Source organism: Haliotis rufescens, unplaced genomic scaffold (assembly GCF_023055435.1).
Source record: "Haliotis rufescens isolate VD_foot unplaced genomic scaffold, xgHalRufe1.0.p SCAF_4, whole genome shotgun sequence".
Taxonomy (NCBI): domain Eukaryota; kingdom Metazoa; phylum Mollusca; class Gastropoda; order Lepetellida; family Haliotidae; genus Haliotis; species Haliotis rufescens.
In genome coordinates this window covers 2,148,195-2,160,650 of record NW_025964112.1, presented here as the reverse complement: position 1 = coordinate 2,160,650, position 12,456 = coordinate 2,148,195, and the positions used below count along the sequence as shown (strand labels likewise).

Below are 12,456 nucleotides of genomic sequence, written 5' to 3'. Positions count from 1 at the left end.
AGCTAATCAGTATTTTAACCTTTAGTCTGCTGGTTTCCCTTCAGCATAAGGCAAAGTGAACTAGCTCATCAGTATTTTAACCTAAACAGTCTGTTGCATTCACTTCTGCATAAGGCAAAGTGAACTAGCTCATCAGTATTTTAACCTAAACAGTCTGTTGCATTCACTTCTGCATAAGGCAAAGTGAACTAGCTAATCAGTATTTTAACCTTTAGTCTGCTGGTTTCACTTCAGCATAAGGCAAAGTGAACTAGCTCATCAGTATTTTAACCTAAACAGTCTGTTGCATTCACTTCAGCATAAGGCAAAGTGAACTAGCTAATAAGTATTTTAACCTTTAGTCTGCTGGTTTCACTTCAGCATAAGGCAAAGTGAACTAGCTAATCAGTATTTTAACCTAAACAGTCTGCTGGCATTTTATCCTGATGACACCAAAGCATAGTAATAACATTTTTAAAGGTATTTTAATATATTATTACATATAGTCTGAAATTTGTTGTCAAAAAGCGCATGTGTTCATTTTGTTTCACTAACTGATATGAACCAATTGATTTGTGTCTCTAGCAAATGATTTGATCATCTCCCACTTCTGTACAGGAGTCAGGGCTGCTGAGTTTGTACACTGTTTGTCCTACCACACAGTGCATCTGTAAATCTTCACATCTCCAAGACACAACTCTCACATACTGCATGGCACTGAGAGTCAAAACTGCAAGACAGCCATTTCCTGGGTTGTCATTTAAAGCATGGTGAACAGAAGTACATTTAGCTGTGTGGTACTGCAGAAGTGTACAAGAACTCACAAGTCCTTCACTATACATACTTGCTGTCAACACACATACTGGCTGTCTTGAAACAGAAACATGGCAGAGTGTATTGAGTTGAAGTTCCTTGGCATTTCCGACATATAAACAATTGTGCAAATGATATCTACATAGAAGAACTGTTTCCAAGCTGTCAAGCCCATGTACTGGTGAAAACAACACTGACTTTAGTTATAATCACATCAAGATTCCAGGCAAATGTATTCATTGTGAATAAAATATATGTAGCACTAGCTTTATAAATGTTATCAACAAAACACTCTACAATAAGACATTTACTATTGTAAATAATCTACAAAATATGGACATAACATTCCATTGTTAATTTTCAACATTAAGTGAAACACATGAAGGTAAAAATATCTTAAGGATGACAAGTTCTTTTATTTCCCAAGCTTCCAGATGGACAATAAACCAATCTGCTCTTAAACACCATTGAAACATAATAAAGAAATTGTCACCCATACAAGATTGATGTCCATATGTTATCAACTTCTAAATGACAGTCCAAGACTTGCCTTAGTCCACAAGACAACATGAACTCACGACATCATGGACAATGCAACAAGACGCGGATCTCACCTTGAAGTATCTACGCAGGTCATTGATGGTGATGTAGCCCTTGTTGTCATAGTCCAGGCCCTTGAATCTCTTCACGTACATGTTGATTTCATCCTTGGTGAAGTTAATCGGAGCCTGCATTTCCGAGGCCTTTTTAATGTCGAGACCCATCTCCCTGCGGAGGAAGCGCTTTGCTCTCTCCGTCTCCTCCTAAACAAACATGTACATGTTCACAGCGTGTGCAGACGTACTGAGCAACACGCAAGCTGCTCACTTGTCTATCAAGATATTCATCAGGCCTTCATAATATCTGAACCCATAGTTGATGACATAATGAAGTCTCTCAATGTTTAATCAGGGTAAATACATGGGTATACAGAAGTATGTAAAGCAAGAAGTGATCAATAAGCTATACAATACATGGGACATTATGGCACATTTTGAGGGTGCTATCTATTTATACTTTTTTCGAAAGTGTACTCCAGGAAACACACAACGTGCTGTACCCATACTGAAACATGGAGAATACCTCCAAATGAAATCACCAGGATCATAGGGTATATAATGCCCCTTTGTTTAGATGGCGACATTCTCAACAGTAGCCCTGCGGGACTAATGCACAGAATTGAGTAAGTGAGTTGGGTTTAACGCTGCTTTTAACAGTATTCCAGTTATATTGCGGCGTGGCAGCTTAATATGGGAGGAAAGCCCCAAGTGATGCAGGTCTCAGACGTTTACCACTTCGGTGAAACCCACGAGCACGGGTATGGTGCTGACAAACCTAGAAACATAATCGGGGCGAACCAGGATTCGAACCCACAATCATAGGTTTCTGGCGTGCCCAAGGGACACAACTCTGCACAGCGAATCGCGGCACCTTAGACGACTTGGCCACCCGTGCCCCGCTAATGCACAGAAAGCCTGGTAGTTGTAAAGATTAATAGCTAAGCTGGATTCAAACAAAGCTCTGCAGCAACAAACCTTCTGTTTTGTTTTATTCCACTTTAGTTCTTCAGCCATGATTTCGATGATGCGTGGCAGGGCCTCCTCCGCTGCGTGGACGTTGCAGAATGCCAGACGAGTACGTCGTGCCAAAACATCTATTGCTGAACAGGCATATTCCCGCACAGCGTACTTTACCTGTCAGAGAGTAGCATCATTTCGTGAGTGAGTGAGTGAGTGGGTGGGTTTTATTTTATGCCACATCAGCAATATACTAGCCATATGACGGCAGACATCCTGGGCTTCATACATTGTACTCATGCTGGTGTTAACGCACATTGAACTGATCAACACTGTCCATATGACAGGGACTAGAGAGACACAATACTGCTGGGGTCGAAAATTTATTCCTGTGTCAGAATATTGAAGGTCCCAAATACTATGCCCCATCCTTGATGTGAGATCAAAGAAATTGCTTTTGGATATGAAAAAACATCCAGTGTTTTGTGTGTTCCAGGTTTGATGACCTTGCTGTGACATAAACTGCCAACATTGGAAAACAACATATAATACAAGGCCATGCACAAACAATGTCTGATTGGTTACCTTGGCCTCTCATTATGAAACAACAACTTCTGATTGGTTAACCTGCCTAACATCATACATCAAAAACTTCTGATTAGTTAACTGTTCTCAATGCATGCATTGCCAACTTCTGTGTGGTTAACCTGCCTCACACCTTGCTTGAATAATTTGATTGTTTAACCAGCCTCACACCAGATATAAATGACTTCTGATTGGTTAACCAGCCTCACACCAGACAACAACTTCTGATTGGTTAACCAGCCTCACACCAGACATCAACAACTTCTGATTGGTTAACCAGCCTCACACCAGACATCAACAATTTCTGATTGGTTAACCAGCCTCACACCAGACATAAACAACTTTTGATTGGTTAACCAGCCTCACACCAGACATAAACAACTTCTGATTGGTTAATCAGCCTCACATCCTATATCAACAACTTCTGATGGTTACCTCGGCCTCTGTATACGGGTATTCCTCTGATAATCTCCTCCCCACAATCGGCCACCGCCGTCCTGTCAGGTTGGCAAGCTTGGCCACTTTAAATGCCTTGTCTCCATATGTGTTGGCAAGATGCTGAGCAACCTGGAGACAACAGACATTAGCTCTCCTTTCATCTACTTCTTGACTGTGTGTAGTCAATATTTAACAACCAATTGACCACTAAGACTACATATCTCATCTGATCAGACTTTGGAGTCATTACTTTCAGTAGCAGGTACAGTGTCAGTATATGGACTATTATTATCTGAGCTTACTAAATTTTGGACAAGCGGCTAAAGAAATTACATGCTCCTGTTTATGGTAACATCTTTGTACAAGTGAGGTGAGGTGAAATGGGGTTTAACGTTGCGTCCAAGATTATTGCACTTATATAGCGACGTGCATGTACGTGTGTGTGTTTGTGTGGCTGCTTGTACTAGTCCGGACTGATGCCGATTTATAGTGCTAGCTCACTGAGATACCATGCCGCAGTTTAACATGAATACCCCACTCAGACACAGTATACTGACCAGTCCTTGTTTTAGTCCCTTAATGCCAAGCGCCAGACAGGGCAACAACAAGTACCATCTTTTAATGTTTTAATCGAACCCCGGACCTTCCTCTCTCCGGGCGGACGCTCTACCACTAGACCACGGAGGCGGTCCATCTTTGTACAAATACATACATTCAACTAATACATTTCCCAACAGTGTTTCACACCAACTAATACCTTACATCTCTAACGGTTAACTTAATCACAACCCTTACTTCATTTTCCAGACCAAAGTCCTGGACGAGTCTGATGAAGAGTGTGGGCGTGAAGCCATGAGATCCCTCCACCATCAGACCCTGTGTGCGGCAGCCCGAGGTGGGTGTCAGGCCACACACCTCCACAGCCTTGTCAATGGTCTCCTGCGCCATGTGACGATACGTCGTCCATTTCCCTCCTGGAGCACACAGAGAAAGAGTGAGTGAGTGAGTATCAGCATCTCACTTACATCACAGCATGGCCGCTTAATGTGAGAGGAAAGTCCTAAGTCATACAAGTCTTACACGTTTATCACTTTAGTGAAACCCATGAGCACGGGTATGGTGCTGACAAACCAAGAATCATAGTCAAGTTAATTTTGTGATTCAAACCCATGCCAAAGGGATTTTAGTGAGTGAGTTTGGTTTACGCCACTTTTAGCAATATTCCGGCAATATCACGGTGGGGGACACCAGAAGTGGGCTTCACACGTCTACCCGTGTGGGGAATGGACCCAGGTCTTCGGTGTGACGAGTGAATGCTGTAACCACTAGGCCACCACAGCGCCCCCAACTCGGTTCAGTCTTAGATGACCTGGCCATGTGTCTCATAACAAGCTTGGGGTACAGGAGATTTATCTGTACCGCATCCCATTCCAGAAAGTCATCTCAGAGCTCCGACTATCATAATCTTGTGTTAAAGTATGGAAGTTATGACCATCTTAGCGCCGATATTGCCTTATGGAATGGGGCCTTGGAGCCATGAAAGAATCAGTCTCAGACATGATGTATAAATAACATTACACAGTAGCCAGAAAGGCAGCTTTTGCTGCACTCCGTAACCTGATGTACCACCTGATGCCAGTTTCAGCAGCTCCATGCCATAACAGTGGGGAATCAGGATCCTGTTACTGTGCAGTCAGGTTGATACCTCTTTAATGAGGGTCCGGGCTGATGCGAGTTTAAGTAGCCTTACACTGTAAGGGTATCAGGGTCTGTTATGTCCCAGTCATGGTAATACCTCTTTAATGAGGGTCCTGGCTGAAGCTAGTTTCAGCAATAACGATGAGGCATCAAGGTCCTGTTATGTCCTAGTCAGGATACCTCTTAAATGAGGGTCCAGGCTTCTCTGAAGCGTCACGTACCTGCTATTGTTATAAGATGATCAGAAGCGACTTCTATAATGTGGTTTCTAGCAATGGATTGAGTATCAGATTTGTTTGGGTCAGCTACAAGTGGCCTCAGGCCACTCCAGGCAGACAACACATCTCCTCTCCGCACTGGAAAACACAAGAAGTCACACAACAGGGATAAACAGACTCCCTTCTTATGTGAAACTTATCACAGTCTTTAATAAAATAGAACCCAAGTTAATTTTGGATTGCATGTTATGGCAATATGCTTCAGTTCTAATATAAAGTTCCAGTTGGTTTGAACCCTTGACATAATGTTACATTCATGATTTCAATAATTTAAATAAATATCAATGGGGATTGTTCACTAGTGGGCACTTATAAGAGCGGGGTGCTCATTACGTCGAATACAGTAAGTCTATCCATACAGACAAACTGTGACATTAGCTCTTTTAGTCCTATTTGCATGTCAGGTCTTATGTAAGTGGACAGGTTACTAGCAGACCAAGTTGCTGTTCTACAGTGATCTACAGTGTTAGAAGCATTTACAAATATATATTGTAACACTTATCTGTTTCACAGAATCAGCCAATCTCACCTTCAACATCTGGATTCAAATAATTCCTGATCTCATTAAGTATGAACTGAATCTCTTTCTCTGTGGGTTGTGGGTAGTCCGTGACATCACACGGGCTGTCCGTCGTACCTGGCACAGCAGACAACATACACTACACATCATGCAAAACAACAGCCCAATAGCATTGTCTGAAGGCATCACAAATTACTGTGTCCATAAAAATGAATTGCAATTGGTAAATATTCCCAGAATTTCTTACATTATTTTAGGAATAGATTAGAGGACATTTAGGAATAGATTAGAGAACAATCAACAATTGAGCAGGAATTTTTTATCAGCTGTCCCAAACGACGACAAAGTGTATGATATGTTTATTGGATGTGTAGACTTTGTCGAAAATGAAACACATGCAAAACATATGCATTATCTTGAGTGGACTGTGTAAGATGTGACGAATCATCAGATGGTGCTGGCCTGTGGCAGAGGTACTATGCTGGCCACTATGCAGAGGTACTATGCTGGGTAGGAGAGTGTAGTGTGATGTCATATTACTTAATCTGACCAATCGGCACTGAGAATTGCTAAAATGTACATGTGCAAATATGGGAAGGTTGTTACACTCAATCACTCAACCCAGATGGCAAATATTCCTCTTTTTTCAGACTGAGGACATGTGAAGTCCTTGAATCAAAAATGCACATGTCTCCTTACTTCCAGCAACTACCAACAGTAAAACACAGCCATGGTTTTACCAGGTTACCATCACAACTATTGATTAACATCATATCACATCTCATGACAAGTTATCACCCTCATGTCAAAGGAATCGAATCATTACAACTGATTCACTATCCAAAACTACAAAGACCTTCCTACATGTCTACATGGCCCAGTTCCATGGAGTTTTTAGCTCTATTCCAGGGGACTCCAAGCTTGTTACATTGTTCAAGGCCACATAACAATACTCCAGTTATAAGAGAGCAGCCTGTAGATAACAAAGTCAGGACCTGACAACCCAGTGATTCAATATCGTGGTCAACAATTCACGCCATTTTGGTAAAATGACACACAATCAATCAAATCATCAAGTTTGACCACCTGATCAGGTACACAGACTTATGACCAGCATAGGTTGCTGCGGATTCCTTACAATATCAATCACTTGATTGTCTGGTCTATTTTTTCCAGACAGCTGTCATATAGTTGGAATGGTAAGACTTCTGCTCATATCCCACTTTAAAAAAATATATAATTAAAGGATTGAGTGGCAATGCATACATATTACTTTTGGACTGGGGATACGCGTGAAGTCTTTCCGCTGGAATAATGTTGAGTGTGGTGTTCAACAAGAAACAAGCTAACAACTCCTGTTACCTGCTAGTGTAACTTTCTGCCAGGGCAGGAAGAAGATGACCCTCCCGTCACTGGTGGATGGATCAAGCAAACCCATACTCTCAGGACTGGAACACGAACAACAGGCTGTGAGAGAAGGGTTCTCAACTGGAACCTATTCAACATGGCGCATAGCAGTTTGTACTCTGTTTGTAGCAGAGATGTCAGTGGATGGTAGCAAGTATTAATTACACTGTGAGGTGACCCACTAAGTCAATCAGGGCCGAATCAGTCACCCTTCTGTAGTAGTGTCCCTTGTACTGGTCATGTATAACGAGTTATTCACCTGTCGTAGTCATGTATAACCAGCTTATCACCTGTACTGGTCATGTATAACGTGCTATTCACCTGTCGTAGTCATGTATAACCAGGTAATCACCTGTACTGGTCATGTATAACGAGCTATTCACCTGTTGTAGTCATGTATAACCAGCTATTCACCTGTAGTGGTCATGTATAACAAGCTATTCACCTGTAGTGGTCATGTATAACGAGCTATTCACCTGTAGTAGTCATGTATAACAAGCTATTCACCTGGCGTAGTCATGTATAACCAGCTATTCACCTGTAGTAGTCATGTATAACAAGCTATTCACCTGTAGTGGTCATGTATAACAAGCTATTCACCTGTAGTAGTCATGTATAACAAGCTATTCACCTGTCGTAGTCATGTATAACCAGCTAATCACCTGTACTGGTCATGTATAACGAGCTATTCACCTGTCGTAGTCATGTATAACCAGCTAATCACCTGTAGAGGTCATGTATAACGAGTTATTCACCTGTCGTAGTCATGTATAACCAGGTAATCACCTGTACTGGTCATGTATAACGAGTTATTCACCTGTCGTAGTCATGTATAACCAGGTAATCACCTGTACTGGTCATGTATAACGAGCTATTCACCTGTCGTAGTCATGTATAACCAGCTATTCACCTGTCGTAGTCATGTATAACCAGCTATTCACCTGTAGTGGTCATGTATAACAAGCTATTCACCTGTACTGGTCATGTATAACAAGCTATTCACCTGTAGTGGTCATGTATAACGAGCTATTCACCTGTAGTAGTCATGTATAACAAGCTATTCACCTGTTGTAGTCATGTATAACCAGCTATTCACCTGTAGTAGTCATGTATAACAAGCTATTCACCTGTAGTGGTCATGTATAACGAGCTATTCACCTGTAGTAGTCATGTATAACAAGCTATTCACCTGTCGTAGTCATGTATAACCAGCTATTCACCTGTAGTAGTCATGTATAACGAGCTATTCACCTGTAGAAGTCATGTATAACAAGCTATTCACCCGTAGTGGTCATGTATAACAAGCTATTCACCTGTAGTGGTCATGTATAACAAGCTATTCACCTGTAGTGGTCATGTATAACGAGCTATTCACCTGTAGTGGTCATGTATAACGAGCTGTTCACCTGTAGAGGTCATGTTTAACGAGCTATTCACCTGCAGAGGTCATGTAAAACGAGCTATTTACCTTGGTGGTCATGTATAACAAGCTATTCACCTGTAGTGGTCATGTATAACGAGTTATTCACCTGTAGTGGTAATGTATTACGAGCTACTCACCTGTAGTGGTCTGTATAACAAGCTATTCACCTGTAGTGGTAATGTATTACGAGCTACTCACCTGTAGTAGTCATGTATAACAAGCTATTCACCAGTAGTGGTCATGTATAACGAGCTATTCACCTGTAGTGGTAATGTATTACGAGCTACTCACCTGTAGTAGTCATGTATAACAAGCTATTCACCAGTAGTGGTCATGTATAACGAGCTATTCACCTGTAGTGGTAATGTATTACGAGCTACTCACCTGTAGTGGTAATGTATTACGAGCTACTCACCTGTAGTAGTCAGGTAGCACAATATGTACGCCTGAGCTGGGTTGGCAGATTTTCCGCACCTGAGGGTTGGACATTTTACGCAGGGAGTCCGTGTACGGCCCAGTTGCATTTATCACACACTTTGCTTTAATATCAAACTCTTTACCTGAAACAAACACAAAAAGTGGCAGGTAATACCCACAATCAACATTCCGATTCCCACGCTCATCATGGCCGAAACATTAATGGTGACAACATCCATTATCCAGGGATTATATCTCCATTCTATAGTGATAAATACCACGGGCCTATTCATTGCCATAGCTTCATAGATCCATAATGCTAAAAAATTAATAAAGAAGCTTAATATGGAAAGCTGAGCCCATTAAGCATGGCAGGAAATATGGCTGATGAGGTGTCAACATCAACTTTGGTGGCAAATGGGTCAAGGATATTTATCAAAATAGAAAGGAAATATAATACACTGGGTAATCGATCTTGCAAAGGATAGAACATGCTGTACTTTAGTCAGTTAATGTTTACAAAATAATAACGCTTTCAGTGCGTGAGTTTGGGTCTGATGCTGGCTTGGTATTCTGCATATCAATAATCAAGGTTTGTCAGCTTCATGTGTGTGGGAAACCAGAATTGAGGCAGTTTGTTTCACTTTTACATTTTTTGTTAAGCAACGACCACAGGTAGGATACCGACAGGATCATCACCAAGGCAGATCTGGTGTTGAGATGAGAACCAGTTCATCCAGACATTAAAGCAGCTGTGCGCAGCATGAGGCAAAACCTTAGAAGATTGAGCCCCCTACAAACTTCAAACACTACCCTTACATGAGACACCTACCAGAAATTAAATCTTTAACATGAGCTCCACACACTGTCTCCTTCCCCTCCCCATCCATGGTCTTGAGTAGATGAACGACCTCCGTGTGGTTTGTGAGTGCCCCGCCCATCCTCACTGCTGTCATCGCCAATGAAATGTTCATCCGAGCGTCGTCATGCTGACCTGTGGAGAAGGAGGGAAAGCCCAGGATAACACTAGGGGTGAACGACACGTATCACGATACATAGGTAACAATACGACACATATCGCGATATACATATTTACGTCAAATTGTGTGGAAACTTCTTGACTACATGTATAAATATTTTGGAGCATGTACTAAAGGTAAAGCTAGCTTGAGACACATGTTTGTAGCTACTATTTTTAGTTGTGTACTTCAAACATTAATTTCAACATTTTGCGATATTTGACTGACAACAATGCTGGGGATCATTAAATGAGTAGTAAGTAATATACTTTAACAAGTGTATCACCTTGTATCAATACAGAAGAAAACGTATCGTGTATCGTATCATTGCATGAAAAGCTATGATGCACCAGTGTACAATGTATGGTTTCACCCCTAGATAACATCCACATAGATTTACCTTGGTCTCTATATTTGAGAGTCCTGAGGACTCTGGGTTATATATTTTTGGGTACCAAAGATTAAAATGGCATCCACTGCACCAACAGTAAATACAACACAATGTATGTGTGATGCCTTATGCTTATTGAAGATGGGGGATTTCCTTGTTTGATGGACTGTCCTAACTTGTCCTGGAACAACTGAAATATCAGATAAATCTATGTGCAACTAAAATAATATCAATCACTCCAGCACCCATACTCTGTTGTGTCCAATGGGATGCACAGTGAATTTTAATTGTGTCCTTAACTTTCATGTATGGAGGAAGCAATACTTTGCATCCTGTAAAACCCTGCATCTAAAACACGATCTCAACCATGTTAACGTGATCATCATTATTCATAATGGAAACTTTTACTTGGACCAAAAGGTTTACAAAAAGGTATTATATGGTACATTAAAAAGGTTTTGATATTAGCTGATAGTACATCTAGAAATCCAATAGCATATAACTTAAAGGCACACTACATTCAACATAATTGTTACTACTGACATTATAGTAAGGTTTAAGAATCTAATGCAAATAGTAGAGTATTATTTCTACCAATAACCAACATGTCTTCAGAAACTATTAAAAATATCAACATTACAACAACACTTAATTCAGGTAACTTATTATTCTAGTCACGTGAAATAAATAATGCGCAGCAGGGAAGTTTATCTTATGTCATACTTAGAAATATTCAAGCTATATTCCAGTGGACTGAACAATACCAAATCATGGAGTCAAACTAGTGGTTGACAGCATGAGCACACAATCAGCATTCACATATTTGGACCACCTGCTCCTAATACTGATCTGCGCTTGCTACAGGCATGAGGCACTGGGAACCAGCCCTCAATCCCAACACAATTTGGTTGGTTGGTTGGTTTTTTGTTTAACGCCGCATTCAGCAGTATTCCATCTACATGACGGCGGTCTGTAAATTAACGAGTCTGGACCAGACAATCCAGTGATTTATATCATGAACATCGATCCACGCAATTGGGATCGATGACATGCATCAACCAAGTCAGCGAGCCTGACCACCCGATCCAAGTAGTCGCCTCTTACGACAAGCATAGTCGCCTTTTACAGCAAGCATGGGTTGCTGAAGACCTATTCTACCCCGGATCTTCACGGGTCCCCAACACAAGTGAAGACAGCTAAGGAACGTTCCAGCCCACTGACCATCATAGTAGACCAGAGCACCAACAAGCCTGTCCTTCTTCAGCATGGGGAACAACTCCAGGGCCTTCTTCTTGGACAGGTAGTAGCTGGACTTGAGCAGCTGCTTCCCCGCCACCAGGTCGTACATCTTGATCCCCGCCCAGAAGTACGGCACCTGCCACCACCTGTCAAACACACACAGCTGTGTACACTGTCGACTCGGGTAAGTCAGTGTTAGACAGCGTGTCCGAGATCTGGTAGATCTTGAAGGACTCGTCTTGTTGCCAACCTCCAGTTAAATGAGTCACTCGTCCAGTATGTGCGTAATGGTTGTAGTCTTGGCTCTTGGCATCATTTTCAATTGATTTCAGTGTTCTCATATGGACTGTTATTATTAGCTGAACTGACTAGACCAAACAGAATTTTACTAGGCAGGGGCTACGGAGAAGTTGCAGACAGCTAGTCCAAAATGAGCTGTGGACTTTGGATTAAATCATGGTGTCTACCCCTGTAAATGACTGACAAAAGTACTGTCAAGAAACTATTGGTCATAAACTCTGCGCTTGATTAAAAAAAAAACAGTCCAGATGATCTCTACAACCTCACAACCCACTCATGACTCATCTTCACTGATCCATGCAGGAATCACTGCCTCTATGGTGTAGTGGGTAGAGTGTCTGCATGGAGAGCAGGCAGTCAGTGGTTCAAACCTGCCAAGTCACACCAATAGAT

At 41.6% G+C, this 12,456-nt stretch overlaps 1 protein-coding gene across 10 annotated transcripts in view; it reads right to left on the bottom strand.

Annotated features, from left to right (window-relative positions):
* Nucleotides 1–12,456, bottom strand: part of LOC124149902 (glycerol-3-phosphate dehydrogenase, mitochondrial-like) — a 51,951-nt gene that overhangs the window by 17,655 nt on the left and 21,840 nt on the right. For all 10 annotated transcript variants that reach the window (XR_007218101.1, XR_007218102.1, XM_048382159.1 and 7 more), the window contains 10 exons: nt 11,746–11,909; nt 9,947–10,108; nt 9,113–9,257; nt 7,230–7,315; nt 5,877–5,984; nt 5,291–5,425; nt 4,167–4,345; nt 3,369–3,500; nt 2,367–2,525; nt 1,407–1,595 (listed from right to left, as the gene is read on the bottom strand). Coding sequence is in view for 8 of the 10 variants with exons in the window: in XM_048382159.1 (XP_048238116.1) it covers nt 1,407–1,595; nt 2,367–2,525; nt 3,369–3,500; nt 4,167–4,345; nt 5,291–5,425; nt 5,877–5,984; nt 7,230–7,315; nt 9,113–9,257; nt 9,947–10,108; nt 11,746–11,909 (1,459 nt within the window). In the remaining 2 variants the exon portion in view is untranslated. The remainder of the gene's footprint in view (nt 1–1,406; nt 1,596–2,366; nt 2,526–3,368; nt 3,501–4,166; nt 4,346–5,290; nt 5,426–5,876; nt 5,985–7,229; nt 7,316–9,112; nt 9,258–9,946; nt 10,109–11,745; nt 11,910–12,456) is intronic.